The sequence below is a fragment of the Folsomia candida genome, unplaced genomic scaffold, assembly GCF_002217175.1.
Source record: "Folsomia candida strain VU population unplaced genomic scaffold, ASM221717v1 Fcan01_Sc013, whole genome shotgun sequence".
NCBI classification, from domain to species: domain Eukaryota; kingdom Metazoa; phylum Arthropoda; class Collembola; order Entomobryomorpha; family Isotomidae; genus Folsomia; species Folsomia candida.
The window spans coordinates 3,456,171-3,477,597 of NW_019091205.1; the positions used below are offsets into that span (position 1 = coordinate 3,456,171).

The 21,427-nt window shown below is 39.7% G+C and overlaps 3 protein-coding genes across 3 annotated transcripts; 2 read left to right on the plus strand and 1 right to left on the minus strand.

The window, feature by feature from the left end:
- The first annotated feature begins 2,072 nt into the window (after positions 1–2,072).
- LOC110855589 lies at positions 2,073–5,395 on the plus strand. Its single transcript, XM_022103996.1, has 2 exons — positions 2,073–3,654; positions 3,702–5,395. The coding sequence occupies exons 1-2, from the start codon at positions 2,073–2,075 to the stop codon at positions 5,393–5,395; spliced, it is 3,276 nt and encodes a 1,091-aa protein (XP_021959688.1).
- A 3,228-nt stretch (positions 5,396–8,623) lies between these two features.
- LOC118437394 lies at positions 8,624–13,996 on the plus strand. Its single transcript, XM_035856363.1, has 3 exons — positions 8,624–9,695; positions 13,268–13,718; positions 13,794–13,996. The coding sequence occupies exons 1-3, from the start codon at positions 9,075–9,077 to the stop codon at positions 13,946–13,948; spliced, it is 1,227 nt and encodes a 408-aa protein (XP_035712256.1). The 5' UTR covers positions 8,624–9,074; the 3' UTR covers positions 13,949–13,996.
- A 4,833-nt stretch (positions 13,997–18,829) lies between these two features.
- Positions 18,830–21,274, minus strand: LOC110855731. The gene is made up of 2 exons (XM_022104139.2): positions 20,032–21,274; positions 18,830–19,196 (listed from the first exon to the last, which is right to left on the minus strand). Exons 1-2 carry the CDS (start codon positions 20,894–20,896, stop codon positions 18,967–18,969), a joined length of 1,095 nt encoding a protein of 364 aa, XP_021959831.1. The 5' UTR covers positions 20,897–21,274; the 3' UTR covers positions 18,830–18,966.
- Positions 21,275–21,427: the final 153 nt, after the last annotated feature.

The following is a 21,427-nucleotide window of genomic DNA, read 5'->3' on the forward strand; positions in this document are numbered from 1 at the left end:
TATTATTTTGACAAATAAGTAAATCAGGTTTATCATGGTAAACTGATAATCAGTTCGAATTTGTAAACTATGTATGCATATTACATATTAAGCATATTTTTTCAAAGTTATTCCATCATTTAACCTTCGACCCCTCATGGAAATTCTCGGCCATGGAAACTGCCCAGCGCCTCAATTGTGGTTTGCGACATCTCGCAAAGCTATGGCCCACCCGACTGAGGGCCTAAAACTTGCCCCATCCTCCTCCCACTCCGTCCCCACCAATCCAACTTTCCCCTCCTTGGCGGAAATAAATTGTTTGGTAATCTCCTTCAGCATGGTCCACCACGTTTCCAATCCTTCGTATTCCTTCAGCTTATCGAGCCGCCAGTACCGTAACAACAGTGGTATATGGTGGTACCAAATACCAGGTCCGGGGCCCGCAAGGGCCAGGGCCGGGTCGCTAGCTTTACACTAGATATAATGGACTTTTTTGAGTATTAAGATTTTACAAAAAAATTATTCCACGCAAATAAACTTTTTTACATCTTACGTTAAGCTGGTAGATCCCATTTATTTTTCTTGTGTAATTATTTTTACATGAATTTCATTGGTTTAAACTTTTGTATGGATTTAGAGCAAAGATTCTGTGTAATTTTTACATTTAATAGTTTGACTTTCGAATTTTAGTTAATATGCAGGATTCTGATTTTAGCCGATACTGCATTTAAAAATCCATCTAACAGCGAAATTAGGCTCATTAAAGAAAACCTAAAGGCATGGTTCGAATTATTTCTCTGCATTAGCAAGTTAAAATTGTTGGGTCAAAATCGGAGAAGATCACTCCATGCCTTCGCATTTTTAGTTACAATTCCGTCATATGTAAATTACCTGACACCAAATTTTCTCAAAATTTTTTTATATTGCTACTATGTATACTTTTTTTTGTTGGATTGTGGGAAATTCTGTGTACGTAAAGAGTTGTTACATTCTTAATTTCTTTAAACCGAAATATGCGACGGGAAAAAGGCAACGAAACTTTTTGACAACTTCAAATATGCCTTGCTAAGGGAAAATTTAACTTAGGGGCATACTTGGGAATATACATAGTGTGCCTGTTTCAGGTCCAAATGTTTACAATTGTATGTCTTTTATTCTTACAGCTGGATGGAATTTTAAAACCATTTTCAATCAAAACGTTGAATTTTCAAAATACTGTATGTTTTCGAATTTGTCAAGAAATCTGTTAAATTATGACGTAAATGTACACGTAGATAATCTTAATTGTAAAATAATTGGCAGACATTTCTATGGCGTTACATGTAAAAATGATAGACTAGAAATAACTCGATACAGTTTTTGATAATTGTGAAATTATGATTGTGAGCCCTTTGTCAGAAAAATCAGACTTTGTGATATTGATATATTTTGCGTGGTCAATAAATAGTTCTGGGAACGTATCTGACTTTTCCTTGAGACCAGTTTTCTGAAATAACGAGTCAGAGTCTAGATCGGGTAGATTTAGTCGTCTTTCGAAATTTGGTGACCTCGACGTGATATTTTCCGTGCGGTTGGAGACTTGTCAAGAAAGGAGCCATGGATCGCCCCAGAAGAGCAAGAGGACCATTGCGACGCGTATTCACGACGTTAGTGAATGAAATGAAAGAGGAGTTGGCTAAGGAAGACCCCGATGAAGAGGTCCAACTCAGCCGTCTTGAAGGTTATGCTGAAAAGAAGACGCATTTTGACAATGTGACTATGGATGCATTATTGGATTCAAATGCGACAGAAGAAGAATTGAATGAAGAGACATTATCATGTGAGGAATACAATAAGAAGCTGGTGACTATGAGGTACGCGTTACGTAGATTTCTTTCGAAGAAAGACCGGTCAGCCAGCCCTTCTGCAGCCAATGTTCGGAGTCTGGAGTCTACATCCACCAAAGATGAGAAGACGTATCGGCTGCCGAAGCTGGAGCTGAAGAAATTTGGAGGTGATCTCACTGAATGGTTGTCTTGGTGGTCACAATTTGAGAAGATCCACCTTGATGAGGATTTGGAGACTTCGGACAAGTTTCAGTACCTCGCCAGAGCATGACGGTGGGATCCAGAGCTAAGGAGTTGATTGACAGTTATCCAATGACTGCTGCCAATTACCACAAAGCGGTGCAAGCGTTGAAAGAGAGATTCGGACGGGATCATCCACAGGTGGAGGTGTATGTACGAGAACTACTGAAGATGGTGATCTCTAATGTCTGCAGCAAGGACAAATGTGACATCATGAAGATGTATGACAAGTTGGAGTCACATCTTCGAGCTTTGGATTCGCTTGGAGTGACCACCGACAAGTGTGCTGCCATGCTTTTTCCGATTGTGGAGTCAAGTCTGCCCGAGGAATTACTCCGTGTGTGGCAGAGGAGTGAAATTCCGAGCAGAGTTGATGCTGGAACCACTTCACTCACATCTCTCATGGAGTTCCTACGACAGGAAGTGCGCAATGAGGAGAGGATTTCGTTGGCACGTTCCGGATTTGGCATGACCAAGGACAAGAAGTCTCGATTGAAGGAAGATGGTGGTGGTGATAATTACGCAACTTCAGCAGGTCTATTTTCTGGACAAAAGACGGAATGTGTATTTTGCAAAAAACCCCATCCCACTCAAGATTGTTTTCGAGCGAAGACGTTGTCCTACAATGTCAAGAGGCAAAAGTTGCAGGAAATGAGATGCTGTTTTTCATGCTTGAAAGTCGGACATACTGCAATTAAATGTCGAAATCAAATGAGATGTCAAGTCTGTCAAGAAAAACACCCAACAGTGATGTGTCCTGGACTATCGATCCCAAGGACAAGACCGGAAGTAATACCACCACAAGCTGCGATGTCAAACCAACTTTGCCGTAATGATGTATTACTGCAAACAGAACTTGTTCGAGTTATTTGGAAGGGAACGTCACGAGTCGTCCGGCTGATTTACGACAGTGGAAATCAGCAAAGTTTTGTGCGGCGTGACACCATGCAGAGGTTAGGAGTAAACAAGATTGGAGACGAATGGGTCAACAATTGCTTATTTGGAGGAATGGTGACAGGACCAATCAAATACAATAAGTACCGCATTCAGATAGAAAGTTTAAATGGTCATCATCGAGAATCACTGGCGGTGTTGGATCGCGATGATATCTGTGGTCTCATCGCACGCGTTCCGAGTGGACCATGGATCAAAGAGTTAGCAAATCAAGGCGTACATTTGACTGATTTCACTTCCGACAGTCCAGAAATTGAGATCCTGATAGGCAGCGACTACTATGGAAAATTGATGACCGGCAGAGTGGTGCAGTTGAACGGTGGACTCACTGCGTTCCAGTCTATATTTGGATGGTCATTGGGAGGAAAAGTACCAAAAGATAACCTTGGTATGACGGTTACCTCACTATTTTTGGCATCAATGGACGAGTCCAAGCTGTGGGATCTTGATGTTATCGGAATGAAGGACCCCGCTGAACATCTCACGAAAGAAGATCGAGATAAGGAAGTGAATGAGCATTTTTTGCAGTCAGTTTGTCGTGAAGAGGACGGGCGTTACTGCGTTTATCTTCCGTGGATGGATGGGCGTCCTAATATACCGAAAGAAGACTTGTATCTGCGACCGAGAAGATTATTCAGTCCGGATACTACGACAAGTACGATGATTTGTTTGAGTCGTGGCGGAAAGAAGGCATTATTGAAGAAATTGCTGATGATGACGAAGTATTCTCCCACTACTTACCACACCGAGCAGTAATCAAACCAGAAAGTATTACAACACCTATTCGCCCTGTATTTGATGCGAGTTGCAAAACGAGACGTACCCCATCACTCAACGAGAGTTTAGAAAAAGGTCCGAATTTGTTGGAGCAGATTCCGGACGTGCTGCTACGGTTTCGACGTGGACAAATTGGGGTGACTTCGGACATCCGAAAAGCTTTTCTTCAGATCAAAGTGACACCGGAAGATACAAACTACCTTCGTTTTCTATGGTGGGAGGACTGGAGTAAAAAGAAACTGAAAATCTTTCGTCATCTTCGTGTCGTTTTTGGGGTCAATTGCAGCCCGTACCTTCTGGGAGCTGTGATCGAGCATCACTTGAAGTCCGTCACAACAGTGGAGAAAGCCGTAGCTGAACAATTGTGGAAATCCCTGTACGTGGACAACTGTGTCAGTACCGTTTCTTCCGAGGGTGAGTTGGAGCACTTCAAGTCTGCTGCTACAAAAATTATGGAGGACGCCAAGATGGATTTACGTATGTGGGAGTGGAGTCATCAGGACAATTCTATCACTTCAGTATTGGGGATGAAGTGGAACAAGGCGGATGACACTTTAGGATATCAAGTAGAAGAATGTGCACTACAACAACAATTTACAAAAAGAGAAGTCTTGTCGTGTGCACAGAAATTTTTCGACCCATTAGGATATCTGTGTCCCGCGCTCATCGTCCCAAAAATTATTCTGCAAGAAGCGTGGAGGAACAAAATTTCTTGGGATGAAAATTTGGATGAAAATCTATTTACCAAATTTAATTTGTGGATACGTGAGGTGCGCTCATTCCAAGAAATATGGATAAAAAGAAACGCTTTTGGAGACGGAAGAGGAAATAAGCAAATACATACATTTGTGGACGCAAGCAAGTCAGCGTATGCTGCTGTTGTATTCCTACGAGTGGATAATGATGGTGATGTCGATCTTCATCTACAAGCAAGATCAAGAGTTGCCCCCATCAAACAAGTTTCCATTCCGAGGTTAGAACTCCTAGCGTGTACTATCGGAGCGAGATTGACAACGGTTGTGAAAAAAGTCTTGTCAATGGAGGAAGAGAAAACTTTCTTTTGGTCAAATTCATCTACAGCATTAGCATGGATAAGGAGAGATGACATCTGGGGAAAGTTTGTTGGAAATCGTGTACGCGAGATCCTGACCCTGAGTAAGGAAGAAGAGTGGCGTCACGTTCCGGGGACACTCAACCCAGCCGATCTGCCTTCTCGTGGATGCAGTCCTGCCCAGTTACGAGATTCGCGATGGTGGGAGGGTCCACACTGGTTGAAACTGGATGAGAAATCTTGGCCAATTGAAAAATTCACCACTAATGAAGATGAGGTCATGTCCGAGAAGCTGAAGAGCGTGACCGTAAACCTGTTGACTTCATGTGCAGACGTCCCGTGGTATTGCAAGAAATTTTCGTCATTCACCAGAGTTGTTAACCTCATGGCGTGGATCTTGAGATTTGTGGAGAAGACGAGGAAACGAACTAATTCAAATGGATCACTTACCGTGGGTGAATTAGAAAATGCAGAAAATAAATTGTTAAGTCTGGTGCAAAGTGAAAGTTTCAAACGTGGCGAGAAAACAATCGCGAATCTTCGTGTCGTTTGGGATGATGCTGACTGAATTGCTAGAGTTCAAACTAAATTACTCATGAGAACAGACATGGTCACTTTCAAGACACCAATATTATTGCCTGAAAAACACCCATTAGTTCGTCTACTGATTCGTTACATTCACTTGGAGAGCGGTCATGGAGGTACTCAGTACGTCATGGGTCAGCTTCGCCAAAAATATTGGATCCTTCGAGGGCGGAAAGCTGTTCGGCAAGTGGTTGCAAGCTGTGTAAGGTGCAGACGATTTAGTGCACAACATGTGAAAACGCCTGAAGCCCCGTTGCCAGAAGACCGAGTTCGGACATCTGTGGCGTTTGAAATTGTTGGGGTGGACTTGGCGGGACCACTATTTCTCAAAGGAGGAAATTTTTTTATGTTGCTAAGGAAATTTTTTTTATGTTGCTAAGGCACACCTTCCCAGTCCCCCCAGCAGTGCGATAACCATATCCCAGGGGGCACACCCATCCTCTCCACCCAGCAGAGCGATAACCATAGCCAAAATGGACACAACCAATTATTCCCCCCCAGCAAAGCGACAACCGCACTTAATAATTTCCGTTAACTTCCCTTCTTGATAAGCTAACCTGCAAATTCTGCATAACTGACTTATCAACCTTCCAAAACAGTTGATATGCAAATCATTTTCTCCACTTTCACTTCCGTAACGGAAAATTACTTTCACTTCCGTTGCCAACAAACATTTCCAGCTTATAATATAGATGATTACGAAATTAAAAAAATGGTTGTTAGAGATATAAAATTAATATTAATATTAATATAGTATAACAGAGCCCAGTTAGGTCAGCGTTAGACCTAATTGGGCTCTGGGGTGGTGGGAAAGCATGGCGCGAAGTATGTCATATTCGCGTATTGATCGATAAACAAATTATGAACACCTTAGTTGCAACTAAGGTGTTCATAATTGAATTTTCGCCGTCCCGCCGATATTTTCAAAAATATGGCTGAGTTAAAAACACAATAAGTTTTCACTATTTTCCCATAGAACTGGCAAAATAGTGCACTCTCGATACTCGTAGAATATTATTTCGTTCCTGAATATGGTGCGAAAACTACTACATATCGAATGCATATATTGAACTTATGAAAGGGCCCGGCACTTCAGCTCATACCAGGCCTGGCAATTTCACGGTACGGCTCTGGAAGTGTGTCCTATAGGCTTTACGCCACGTGAGCCTCGTCCACTCACACCCCCCACCTGCGTGCCTGGTGACACTCCCTGCCACACCCGTCCCAGCAACGACAAGCTGAGCCATCAGGCGAAGATGGATTCACCGGACTCTGTGCACGGGAGGATCTACGTCATGGAGGACTCCCCCAGGTGAGACCTTTGTTTGATATGTTGGAGTGTGCGCAGTGCTGGTGGGGGCGGCTGGGGTAGGTCTACGGGGTTCCCATGACCTGGTCATGTGCTGCGGTGGGAGGGGTTAGTTTGTGGGGTGTATCATGGCCCCTTTATGGGGTCACTTAGGCCGAACCCTGAAATGGGTCCTTGGTTAGTTTGTGGTCCATGAATGCTCCACTCCAGCCTAATACCCGTCGTGTCCCTGCCGGCACGGCGCCTACTCATTTGGATGTCACCATTTTCCGATATGCAAATCGCTTATAATCTCTGTCATTCACTGGTCGAACCTGGGTTTACAGGTAGTCAGGGCCGAATGGTGAACTGGGCAACCTTCCCAGTTCAGGTTGAGGTTTTCCAGACTGGCCACCATAGTCTGGTTTTCCCTCTACTCCCCTGACTACTATCACAATTATTCTAAACTAAAATTTGACTAAAATGTATCTATCTTGAAATGATGATTGTGACTTGCAAGAGCTATTGGCTATATATGCAATAAAGATTATTATTATTATACCAACATTTTTTAGATATGTATAAATAAATGTTTACCTGTTCGATTTTAAGTAAATTATTATGTATTCCAGGCGTTAATCGTGTCCAGTTCAAGAATACTAAACTCACACAGATAAACTTTTCTCAATGCATTGAGGATCTTATCTTCTGCAGTAGAGGGTTAGAAAGTGTGACAATTTCTCGGAATGATGGGCCAATGATATTGTTTGTTCAGGATAGAGAATGTGTGGAAAAACTGATGCGACCCATCTTTGAAAAGATGGGAAGGCGTGTGTTTGAGGCGCCACAATGGCTTGAGTCTTAGGAGAAGGGGAGTTTTTTGTGCTATGTACATACTTTTGGCAAGCAAGTATGCAGTTTTGTTGATCATATTTTAAATCTTCAAACGGATTTTCTATCCTGATGTTACAATTTCTAACGGATTTGGAATGTTTCTAAAAGTAGAATCCCTTAGCCAGGAGACCCCAACAAATTATTTCGAACTACACAATTTATCACTCAAATTTTCTAATTAAATTTTCCCTTTTATGTTTCTCCTAATGGTAATCTTTTATGATTTCAGAAGTAATTTATCTCACGGGGTGTGGCCAAGTCTGTCCCCAAACATAAAATAACTAAATCAATACAACTGTCTAACAGTACAACACCTCCTACATATGCTTATTTATTCTATTCAAATATGTTTCAAGTCTGAAATTATTTGTTATAATTTAAAAATCTAGAGGATTTTGAAATGTTGAGAAATACTCGTCTTGACTTTGGCTAAGATTATTTAAAAATTCAGCAGCAGGCGAAAATACGAGCACTAAATAGATTTAAATAGAGAACATAATAAAAATTTGTGGTGCTTCCTATAAAATGCTAACAAAATAATTATTGCTGTTTTGTTTATTTTGATTAAAAATTAATAAACGCCTTATTCAGTTTTTCAAGTGAAAAATTTTACTCGTCTTTTAACGATCATGCCGTTAGCGGACAATGAAACATAAGACAATCTTACAAGAAGAAATTCGCATTTACATTTTACTTACTTTCGTTGAGTTAATTAACTGAACGAAAGTAATATAATTTAATTGATTTAAATGACAACCTAAATTTTTGCATCGCACGTTCACATGTTATGGAAATTTTCATATTGACAAGGGCAATTTTTAGCTACGCGACGGAGATCCACATAGTTTTACAAGCTGTTATCTTTGTTGCCAAGTGTAAATTAATATTATCTTGGGTCGTTTACCCGATAAAAAGGTGACAAATAATTGTATTGATTTCCAGTAATGGATTTGCGTCACAGATAAAAAGTGGTGCCATGCGAATGATTTAGCTTTATTGTGCGCATTATCTTCAAATGTATATTAAGTAAATCACACATATATACATACGTTCACAATTATAGTTTTAAGCAAATAAATTAATACAGTATGATGTTACCATTCAAAAGAAGAACCTAGTTCTCAAAATTTTAGCTGAGAAATTTCTGTCAATTGCCTTGAATTACTTCGGAAATATTTTTTTCCGTAATTCCTCTAAAGCCATGGATAACAAATCAGCCCGCCATAACATGTTGAAAGCCTTGCAGAACCCGCTGGTACATAAGTTAATCACTAGTAACTTATTTTTTCCTAATCCGTACCCAAAATAATTAGTTTTCTATTAGATTCTCGACCACATTTTATCCCAGCTCGAACTCCACGACTTAAAAACGTCTCCCCTTGTGTGCCATGAGTGGAACCATGTTGCCGCTAGTTTATTACGAAGGCGTGCTTCCCTCAATATCCACAGGATTCTCTATGAAACGTCAAGCTTAGACCAAATGATCCTGGTGAACGACAAATTGAAACGCCGCTTATTAATCTTGGACAGTTTTCCACTCTACAAGCCAACATACAGGCCTATCAACGTCTCGACTCCAAGGGTACACTATTTCCCGAACAACCCAAACACACCGCAGGTAACCAAGTTCTTGGAAGCACAAAAGAAATTGGTCATCACATTCCTTGAAGGAATAGCAAGCCTTAAGAGCACGAACATTCAGCAAGTTTCCATCGTTATCCTGCGAAATTTAGTAATTCTTCGCTACGTGGATGAAATTGAAGGGTATCCAAAACTTCCAATTCAAGCTAATTTAACCTCAATAAAGTTTACAGCCTATCCACTAAGACCGGCCGAGAGCTTCCACGTGTTTGGAATATTCTTTCAATTACTTGTCGATTCGGCACCAAATTTAAGCTGCTTGGACATCTCGGGAACATTATATCCGAATTTAGGAGAGTCGAAAAAACTCAAGGTTTTGGAACTTCGCTTCGAACAATGTTACCATGGCTCTACTGAATTAAACTTGACCAATCTGACAAGGGTGTTAGGACAGGTTAAGGATTCTTTGACAGAGTTGAAATTTCACTACGTTGGGACAAACAATTTCAATGTGGCAATGGTAAAACGTTAATTTGTGTTCGATTTCTTGTAATTTTCCTATAATCGTAGGCATGTCTTGGAAGAAATTGATATAAATGTCATACAGGCATAAATAAGCACAACTTGCTGGGACTCGTTATGTATGAAGGAAAGACGGAAAATAACCGGAAAGACCATGATACCCCAATAAGTTTGGGTTGCTTGCCTTTCGAGTTTCCAGTATAATCCTCTATAACGTCAACAAACGCTATCCGCAATGATACCAAATACTTTTCAAGCCAAAAAATATAGTTGAGTATGGTTGGGCAAATAACGACTAAATTGTTTACATATAATGAAGGGCAAGAGTTTTTCATGATTGGGTCATGTAAGGGTCATTTCCTCAACGAGGATCCTTTCTAATGCTCAAATTTTTTCAACAGAAAGGTACTCAAGTTATTTCACTCTTTCGTTAACATTCAACTACCCCACCTTGGCCATGACCGCAGACTTTTCAAAATTATGAAATCGATATACGCTAACTAAACAAAGTGGGGTACAATGACCCCTCTCCAAGGTCCGATGAGTTACTATCCGTCTCTCCTCATACTACGCTTAACTACAGGGACTATTCGATATACATATGTATAACAAGTACATATTTGCATATAGAGCAAATCTTATATGAACCCGATCACTAGGGTGTTTAATAGCAGAGTCCTCAAAAGTAGAGTTAGAAATCTGAGATTCTTGCAAAATATGCTAAACATATCTGACCACGTCTCCCCAAAATTTCATAAGTTTTCATTTGAAAATAAATTTCCTACACCACTTCAAATTGAGGAAATCGGGAAACGAGTTTTTGTAAGTCCAAAAATTTGAGTGACAACGACTCGGAGTAGACTTGACTGCATTTAAACGGAGAAGGGGGAGGGCGTGAAAAAATTGAGACATACATAAAAAAGTATGCAGAATCCGAAAAGGTCAACCTAAAATACGCACCATGAGAAAAAACCACCATATACGCCCTTCGAAAGTTAATAGCGATTGAATCATTTTTTGAAAATTATTCATCCACGTCCGTGCCTGATGCCGCCATGAAGTCAAAGATTAATACAAACTATTTGTATCATATTAAAGCTCATAAATTGCGGGTCAAAGCATATTCAAAGAAATCTCCAGCAAAACATACGGAACGTTAAGAAAAAATGGTAAACGCAAGACCTATCAAGCCGTGCAACAAAATGTCACCAAAATAATTGGTCACTGACGACGAGTCCTACGTCCTTAAAAACGTGGCAGAAACTTCGGGAAGGGAATTTTTTCATGGGAAATATATCTCTCAACTGAAAACCGAACAGAAATTAAAATGTTTTTCGAAATTTCTCAAAAAATCTCAGGTTTGGCTGGCGTTCTGTCAATTTGGGCATGTTTCGGACCCCTCAGTTCATATGGGCTATGAGGACGCACAGGTTAGTTTTCGGAAATGTGTGATAGCCCGTCTGATTCCTTTCATCAAGGTGTATCATAAAATACAAAATGCAATTTTTTTGACCGACCTTGGGCTAATCCACAATTCAATGACTATCAAGCAAGAAATCGAAAAAAATCATTTTGATGCTTGAAAATTAAAATCCCACATACATCCATTATCTTCACTCAATTAAAAAAATTTGGGCTATATGTGAGAAGACATACTCCCAGCTTTGTGAAACAGTCGATACTTAAAGAAAATTTTGGTTACGGAGGGAGAAAATCAGAACCAAGAATTGTGCAGTGGTGTGTGTGTGTCTGTGTGTTACCACTTGAACTTGGCGCTTGATTGCACACGTGTCTCACATTGTCCAAGCTAATGTCACCTAGCGGCAGTTTGGGAACTATGTTGCATTTTTCGTTTCTAGAGGGCGTTTTTCGCTAAAATGTCAAAAGGTTTATAAAACGTTGACGAACACGAGAACAACGAAATACACCCTTTGCATCTGCCGAGACTTGATCAAATGAACGGGCTCACCCCCTAGAGGTGACATTTTACCTGTGACATTCGTACACCCCCTAAAGTTGACACTTGACCTGTGACCTGGGCACACCCACTAGACTTGATATTTGACCTGTGACATGGGCACACCCAATATACTGGACATTTGACCTGCATAGATCGGAGTACTCCGGGCTTGGAGTACGTACTCCGGCCTCCGGAGGCCGGAGTACGCAGCTTTTTCTGGAGGCCGGAGTATGCGGAGGCCGGAGTACGCGTGGCCAGCCGGAGGCCGGAGTACGCAAAATATCCGATCTATGTTGACCTGTGACCTAGGCACACCCACTAGACTTGATATTTGACCTGTGACCTGGGCACACCCAATATACTGGACATTTGACCTGTGACCTAGGCACACCCACTAGACTTGACATTTGACCTGTGACTTGGGCACACCCACTAGACTTGACACTTGACCTGTGACCCCACGGTATAGTTAACACTTGACCTCTGACCTGGGCACATCCACTATACTTGACACTTGAGCTCTGACCTGGGCACAGCCACTATACTTGACACTTGAGCTCTGACCTGGGCACATCCACTATACTTGACACTTGAGCTGTGACCTCTGTGCCCCACAGTATAGTTAACACTTGACCTGTGCCTCACTAATCTTAATTACCTACCAGCGTCACCTATCGGATGTTGGCTGTTTTTCAGCGCTAGAGGGAATTTGCTTTTAGTGCCTGAACGTTTTTATAACGTTAGAACAATGGCACACTTTAGAGTCGTGACCGAACGTTTTTCATGGTCACACCCATAGAGTCGTGACTGAACGTTTTTCGTGGTCACACCCATAGAGTCGTGACTGAACTTTTCGTGGTCACACCCTTTAGAGTCGTGACTGAGCGTTTTTCGTGGTCACACCGTGTAGAGTCGTGACTGAGCGTTGTTCGTTGTCACACCCTTTAGAGTCGTGACCAAATGTTTTTTGTGGTCACACCCTTTAGAGTCGTGACTAAACGTTTTCGTGGTCACACCCTTTAGAGTTGTAACAGAACGTTTTTCGTGGTTACATCACTTAGAATCGTGAAGTGACGAACTTTATTCTTAAACGTCGTACTATACAATGTGACAATCAGGTCCACGCTCCTTTTGCTCTGTGTTAATGTAAGTAATTATTCAGCAGACATTTGTATCGCGGACTAAATAAAATCGTTTTGTTTAGAGCCCGCATTGCGGGCTTAAAAGACTAGTTAACAATGAAGTTGCAAAGTCTTCCGGAAAAGAATTAATGGCGGGTGCGATGAAAAAGACTAAATACGAAGTGAGTAATTGATTAAGGTCTCCCTTCTTCGCGGATACCTAATGTCAGTAATGTTTATAATAACCACCAAAAATTTGAGATTTAAAAAATCATTTTTGACCATTTTGAGGATAAATTTCCAAGTGATCGGGTTCATATAAGATTTGCTCTATGTAAATATGTAGAATTCGGGATTACTTCGTTCATTTCTCGCATTTCTGCATGGACTTATAGATGTATGAATGTCCGCAGAAAAATCAATTCCTGCAGTGGATTTTTCATATTTTTATATTTGGTTATACGTATTTATTTACTCAATAAATTTCAGGGCGAAAATCTTGAAGTTCCTGTGATGTCGGAACTTTACTCTCTCACCATTCCCTGCATAGATTCGTTTCAAATCCCAAACTTTTTTAATGAAAAACACCTCCCAAAGTTAAAAAACCTCCGCATTACAAAAAACAATTTGAAAGAGTGGAACTTTTTAGCCCATCTAAATCTATGGCAGCGACACCGCGGAGTTCAATATATCCTCGTGGAACCTGGTTATCGGCCTTGCACGAGCATCGAATTTTCGCGAAAAATTGTACAATTATTTCCCGCCGTGAAGAAATTTAATTTCACGATATCCCTTCCTGCCGAAGATTTCGTACATATGGTCAACCCAATATTGGCCCCGTTCAAAATGTGGGATCTGAGGGAGGTCACTGTTTTCATGGACAGAGCCGAGGAAAACTCCATGTTGGTCGAATTCTTAAAAAATATAGCGAATTGGAAGGGTAAAAGTAGAGAAAAGTTTATAAGGAAATCTAAAATAAATATGTACTCATCTCGAAATTATGTATGTATTGCAGGCGTTAAAAGTGCCCAGTTTAGATTCAGCGACCGCACTTTCCACGACCTCTCTACCTGGATGAATGATATTATCTTTCATCGTAGGGGATTTAAAAGCGTGCAGATTTCTCAGATGCTTGGCCGTTGTGTATTTGCTATTGGTCCAGGATTGTGAAAAGGAAGAAAGGACCAAAAATGAATCCGTAACGGACGGAAAGCTAAATTACATACATACTTTATGCCTTTTTAATGATGAATTGTATATTAAAATTGTTAACGAAATATTTTTGCATGTGTTAAATATTTTATTTTAGGTGCATACATTTTGATACGTATGTGCATAAACAAAACTATTGTAACGAAATCTATTAATACACTACTACATATATAAATGTCCATTTCCGTGCACTATCTGCATGTCGTTAAAATGAAATTACTGTTTTTAAATCCGGGAAACGTGCACGACATTACCTAATTTAAGTACATGTGTATAAATATTACGATTCTTATTTGCATGTTTAAATCTCTGCTTCTAATGTATGAATTTATATATACAGGTATTTATGTAATTAATTAGCAGAATAGACCGTAATTGGACTTAAATCATAGTACGAGCACGTGTATACACATAAACAAATATGTGTGTACTTTTTACGAAATATTTGACCCACATACTGATACTTAATTTTACGGCAAAAAATGCATGTGCATTTTCCAATTACCTACTTGGTTTATAATTGGGGACAAACACGGAGTGATTTAAAGCTTGCTTTACATACACAATACATGTGTACTTCACTGAAATACAATAATAAAAACGCGAAGGAAGGCGCGGGCATAAAACACGATTGGCATTAAATTTGTTTAAATGTTTAGAAATTACATTTTACAGGGCAGCAATTATGTAGTTTGATGCATCTTGTTTCTAATGAGTTCATTTTTAATGCCCACGTGCTTAATCACAAATGTAATTTACATGTGTACATATGTACACACTTAGAAATAATTTTACTTTTTTGAAAAGCAAGTGCACTTTTTACTCCATATGAAGTCAAGTTTACTAAATCCAGAGTAACGCTTACTTGATACGGAGTAAACCTTACTTCATATGGAGTAAAAAGTGCACTTGCTTTTCAAAAAAGTAAAATTATTTCTAAGAGTGTATAGCTTACGAGTATTTTTTCATAAGCATATATACCTAGTCGGGTACGAAATTCTTTGATAAACGTTTTTTACTGCAGAAAAATAACGGGTAAGAATTTTTAATTAAAATTTTCCATATGGATGCATAATATACCTGTGTATAATATAAAAATACTACATTTCCAAATTTCCCCTCCTGGAGTACACCATAGATCGGATATTTTGCGTACTCCGGCCTCCGGCTGGCCACGCGTACTCCGGCCTCTGCGTACTCCGGCTGGCCACGCGTACTCCGGCGTCCGCGTACTCCGGCTGGCCACGCGTACTCCGGCGTCCGCGTACTCCGGCCTCCAGAAAAAGTCGCGTACTCCGGCCTCCGGAGGCCGGAGTACGTACTCCAAGCTCGGAATTCTCCTATCTATGCGATCGGAAATTTTGCGTACTCCGGCCTCCGTACTCCGGCCTCCGGCCCGCCATGCGTACTCCGGCCTCCGGCTGGCCACGTGTACTCCGGCCTCCGCGTACTCCGGCCTCCAGAAAAAGCTGCGTACTCCGGCCTCCGGAGGCCGGAGTACGTACTCCAAGCCCGGAGTACTCCGATCTATGGAGTACACACGCTTGAGAAATCTGATGGACGGCCGGTCGCTTGGAGCACGCGCGGTTTCTACCGGAAAATGGTCACAAGCGTTGAGAAACAAAATTTGAGAACTTCTGCACCATTGGAAGTTTTAGAGCCGGCCATGTTCTCAATTTTAAGCCGCAAGTCATAATCCAGATGATTAAGGTCTGCTATTACCAATGGAATTTTTGTGACTAAATTAAATCGATGAAATGAGCTCATAGTCAATTTTTTTGGACAATTTTTGCATCATATGGCTGAGCCGTTACCTTTTAAGAAATTCAGTTTCTATTTTTCTATAGGCCGGACTTCAGAGGTTTTATACTAAGTTTTGCAACTTTGGTAATGTCATTCTTGGCTTGCGCTGTAACCCTTTCTAGAGAAAAACGGGGTTTCGCTTTTTCCAGGAGATTAATTCAAATCCAAACCATCAAAGACTTAGGGGGATGAGATCTTCGACGTTTTCTATTTGCCAGGGGTATGTATGATTTTTGCTTAGTGCAAATTCTTTAATATTCCTTGTTAAATTTACACAAAGCTTGGCATAAGTTCCCACAGGAAAGTGTGCGTAATCCAGGCGATCAGTTTACCATCAGATTTTGTAAGTGTGTGTGCTCCAGAGGAAGAAATTTGGATATTTAGTATTTTTATATTATACACAGGTATATTATGCATCCGTGTGGAAAATTTTTATTAAAAATTCTTACCCGTTACTTTTCTGCAGTAAAAAACGTTTATCAAAGAATTTCGTACCCGACTAGGTATGTTCACTGATTTTTTTTACAGAAACCAATTCAAGGAATGTGATTAAAATAAATCACTAATAAGAACAATAAGATGCATAAATGGTATAATGAGATGCATATGTACATGTGATTTATAGTGAAGTAACAAAACATCACATTCATAAGTAGAAATAGAATTACTTCGTCACCAGCGCTACTCAATTTATGTAATCCTTAACGTTTCTTAACGAAATAAAAAGTATTGGAGTCGAGAATGTCCTACTTCTGGGGATATAATTTTATTTCGAGTATCGTAAACTGATATCTTGGCAGGGAATGTGATTGCTGAATGATGGAAAATAGACGTGGGTCTTGCCTGGAAATTCGTGTCAAAGTTGGTGCCCAGATGAGAAGGACGATCTATTAGGAAATAAGGTACTCACTGAAACTAATTAAGTTAGCATCTCTCATTATAAAACAAATCCTTACCACGACGACGGATGTAGCTAAATTTAAGCTTTTCATTATTTTTCCGTTACTTATTTTTAAAAAATTGACAACTTCTTTACCTGTGCTTCCTTACTTTTGTCTTGTAGCTTATGTAACTCACTCTGACTTATATTTGTCTTGCCGGAGGTCTTTTCATACAAAAAACAGATAATAATTGGTACCCTGCCTCCTTGTAAGAAGATAATTATGCTCTAATTACTTACATATTCCTACTCCTGTCCAACGCAATTCTGGAACTTTTTTCGTGTTCGTTTCCTACCTATATACATACGAATAGTACATACGCACAAGATGTAAAGCTAATTACAACCTAGTGGATGTTTTAGACAAGAAAGTTTTTAGCAGATAAAACATGGTCATTAATTATGTCATGTGCATAACTAGGGCTTCCCACAAGACGGACGGTCTTGTCTTGTCTTGGCAAGACTGGATGACAAGACGAGACAAGACGGAAATTTACGTCCCGCGTGTTGGCAAGCAAGACGGGACACGGGACGGGACAAACAACGTCTTGTCCCGTCTTGTCTCGGCAAGACGAGACGTCTTGCGACCAGGCTCATTCCATCTGAACCCACACGATCGTCGTCGCACCCATATTTGATATCTTGTCCACAATCATATCATAGTTGCATAATATAAAATAAAACATATCATAAAAATCAAAATTTGAAAATTAATTTTTTTCGCAAAGATATAGCATTTTAAAGAAAATTTGCAAATGCATTGAAAATGCTTTCGTCACGAAAGTGTTGGTTCAAAGGGGTAGGTTACATTTACAGATTTCATTCATTGATCATTATTTGCTATGAAAAATTTTAAAAAATTAAAAAATTAAAAAAAATCTGAAATTTGAAATGTATTTAAAAACTTGATTATCGAGAAGACGGACAGGAATCGCTCATTGAGAGATAAGCCAATCGATGCCTTTGGGCCTGAGGAAACAAAAAAGTTTAAAACCCCACGCGCTTTTTGTCCGTCTTGGAGTTTTGGCAATTTTTCGAAAAGGTAAAATTAACATGGGCTGCTTGTGTAGACAGTAGTAAATAATTCTGTGTTCCTACGTGGCCGGGAACATTGACAAAGTGTGAGTTGTGTAGTGTTCTCTTGCAAAAGAGAGAAAATACATGGCCAGGCAACCACCACCACCAGGGAGCAGGGTTTAGCACCTCTATTTCCTGGTACTTGATCAAACGTGTTGCTTACAAATGGAATGAGCCACCATTTAAATATGATACTTTCGTCTCGGAGTTTATCAAAATTTAATTTAAAAGCTGGTGCAACGGAAGTATTTGTTCAATAAACTATAACTTGAGTGAAATTGTAATTCCCTTATAATGGAAATTCGATCGAAACGAATCATAAAATATTATTCCGATTGCTTTATCTAATTCGTATCATGAAATAGAATTTAGAACTTAGAATTTTATGTACAAGGCGAACATGAAGTCAAGTTTTGAGAACATAAATTTCCAAACAAGCAGTTTCCGATCAAATTAAAATAGAGGTTTTCCGTTCTAGGGATGGTAAAGGTCTTTTTCAAATTACCAGTGTAATGTGATTTTTACCAGCCGAAACATTGGTTAAATTATTCTGTAGTTAGTATAAACAATTTGTATCATGCTTAATGTATCGAAATTAAATTTTGCAAAAGGATTTAAAAAGCAACCCATTTAAAACGTGTGCGTCCCGTGTTGTCCCGTCTTGCACGGGACGGGCAAGACGGGACAGCTTGTCGTCCCGTCTTGTCTTGATATTTCGTCCCGCAGATTGTAACAAGACGAGACAAGACGTATAATCTTGTCTTGTCCCGTCTTATGGGAAGCCCTATTGCATAACTAAAGGGGTATTTTCGTGCACGTGGTTAGAATGTGATTTTGTGACATGGTATAGAGGGATACGGAAACGAGATTGATATCCTATTCTGATATTTATGTAGTACGTATGAATATAGTTAGATATATTACATAAAGTCATAGATGAGTAAAAAAAATTATTTATAACTGATTTTATTATGAAATCGGTTATAAATAATAGTTATAATAATAATAGTTATAATCAGTTATCAGTTTTATCAGTTGCCCGAAAAAAATTGTTTCTGTTGTACATAAATGAATTAAGTGACAATTTAAGTTTAATTGGGGGACGAGAAAAAATTACGTAAAGACAAAATCAACTACTATGATAAATTAACACCATTTAATGGGCAATTTCAAACTGTTCATGGGGCACGAGTAAATTATTTCTATGTCGCAAAGCTATGGCCCACCCCACCGAAGGTCTAAAACTTGCTCCATCCTCCTCCCACTCCATCCCCACCAAGCCTGCAAACATGACGGTGGGGTCGCGTTTCTTGGATAATTTTTCTTCCAGGATGACGTCCACTTTCACATAGCTCAGAGGAATGTCTTGAATCTCCAACTTCTTGTCTGAAAACAAGTTATGATCAGTAATGTTTAAATGTATGTGAAGTTTTGTAAAAATCACAAGGAATAACAAATTCAGCATAAATATCTATGCAAGAATATTTATAAATATTTGGTGTCAGATACTTCACACTATACAATTCATCCATCACATTTAATATCTGGCACATTTCATACCCCACAGTTTATGCCTCAAATCATATTGATAAAAGCTAGATCAGTTGGATAACTAGAATTTCCACCTTTCAACCAAACATTGGCGAAAAATTATTCAACACTATTGGGAATTAACTGTGGGGCGGGAATTGTAAGGAATGCAGTATGTGAAACCAAGTATCATTATACACTCAAAATAAGGTAGTAATGAATCATTACCATGCGGAATCACTATGTGGCTCTACCAGGTCGGTTACGATTTGTCGTAGAAATGGTAATAATAAGTTCAGGGAAATTCAAATTCATTACCAAATATTAAGGAAGTGAATACCATTATGTATTAAATTTGAATTTCCCTGAACTTATTATTACCATTTCTACGACAAATCCTAACCGACCTGGTAGAGCCACATAGTCATTCCGCATGGTAATGATTCATTACTACCTTACTTTGAGTGTACCAATTTTCGATATCGCGTGAATTAGTTGTTACTTAATGGCATTTCTATTGCTATGTACTTAGAAATATTTTGATATCGATATCCGTTTTTAGAATAGGTTTCAGCCTAGAACTTTTGCACGAAGAACGGCGACGATCAAACACAATTATAAAAATACTACTGTTTTACAATTGTGTAGATTACAAAGTTACAGGGCTACATGATAAACAAAAATTCCTTACAATTTAGCACATTTCCTTCCTCATCAAAATAACAAAATGCAGTTATCCATCCCGTGATCCACGTCTTATCCACATCCCCCGACATTTGCCCATGATAATATTCAACATCACAAATCTTTTCCCACCATTTCGTATCTACTTTGCCCTCCTTAGCGGTAATAAACTGTTGGGTAATCTCCTTCAGCATGGCCCACCACTCTCCCAACCCGTCGAATTCCATCAACTTATCGATCCGCTTATCAATCTCCATCCAATCGGCGATACTCCCCTCCAAAACTACTTCCGGTATACCGCATAACGTATACTGGCAAATATATTCGAAATATTTTTTCATCGTCGCCATGAAAATGACGCCACACGAGATGACGTCGTTTACCGTCGTGGTGGAAAAAGTGGGTAGAATCCAGTCCTTGACTACACAATCGGTCAAATTGAGGTCGACCGTTTTTCCCATGAGCTTGACAAATTCGTCGTATCGAATCGTATCAATGGTTGCGATGCCCATGTCGACTTTTAGGGTTTTCTTCCCCTCAAAGTCGACAAACGAGGTGCGTAACTTTTCCGCGTTTTTATTCACGTAGAAAGAGAACTGCGTCATGATCGCGATCCAAACGTCGTCCGGGCGGAGGATGAGGTTTTTGTGGTGGTTGTAACATTTCAGGACCGTGTCGACCAAGCCATTTCGTTCGACGAGGGTAGTCTTGTCAGATAATGGGGTCGACTTAAGAACTCTGGCGCAGTTGAGTTCTGTGAAAAGGGGAAAGTTTTCAAAATTGGGTAATCTCATGGCTTTTCGCTCGTCGCGGCTGAAAGGAATCGCAGTGTTTTGTGTTACGCGGAATCTCGTTTTAGTGGAAGTATTCATTTTTTAGTGTGAAATTTTCAGCAAACTTTTGGTGTGACTGGAGCCATGTGGGACACAATTCCGACTGAGACATACATAGGTGCCGAATTCTCCTTGGTAAAGTGCCAGGATTTTGTGTACGTATACAATTGACATCAAATTCTGGGGTGTTATCAGAGTTTTTATATTAACAATAAATGTTTGCGTATACTATTACTACGTGGTTGTGTGCACTCTTAGAAATCTAGTATTAAAATAATATGTACCAGGCCAAAGTAGCAACATCATGCAGAAATAACTCAGGATTAACATTTTACCGTATCAGTAATAAAATTATGCGAAACGGTATAATTTCAGAACTAAATGGAAGCAACTTTAATACCGAGACATCAATATGTACCTCCCTAGCCACAACTGATTTCTGGCAGTTTATTTACTTGCGCATGACGAATAGAATAGTTCCCTAAGGCGTTATCTTTGTTGCCAGTGTAAGTTAACCCCTGATAATAAAGAAGGCAACCAATTGTGCTGATTTTCAATGGATTTGCGCCA

Bases quoted from the DNA above. Each gene is read 5' to 3' on its own strand.
- LOC110855589 (XM_022103996.1), top strand. From the start codon at position 2,073: ATGACGGTGGGATCCAGAGCTAAGGAGTTGATTGACAGTTATCCAATG. The intron at 3,655-3,701 runs GTACGATGATTT...GCATTATTGAAG, and splicing joins CAGTCCGGATACTACGACAA to AAATTGCTGATGATGACGAA.
- LOC118437394 (XM_035856363.1), top strand. From the start codon at position 9,075: ATGATCCTGGTGAACGACAAATTGAAACGCCGCTTATTAATCTTGGAC. The intron at 9,696-13,267 runs GTAAAACGTTAA...AATAAATTTCAG, and splicing joins ACAATTTCAATGTGGCAATG to GGCGAAAATCTTGAAGTTCC. The intron at 13,719-13,793 runs GTAAAAGTAGAG...TATGTATTGCAG, and splicing joins AAATATAGCGAATTGGAAGG to GCGTTAAAAGTGCCCAGTTT.
- LOC110855731 (XM_022104139.2), bottom strand. From the start codon at position 20,896: ATGAATACTTCCACTAAAACGAGATTCCGCGTAACACAAAACACTGCG. The intron at 19,197-20,031 runs GTAAGGAATTTT...ACTTGTTTTCAG, and splicing joins GGAAGGAAATGTGCTAAATT to ACAAGAAGTTGGAGATTCAA.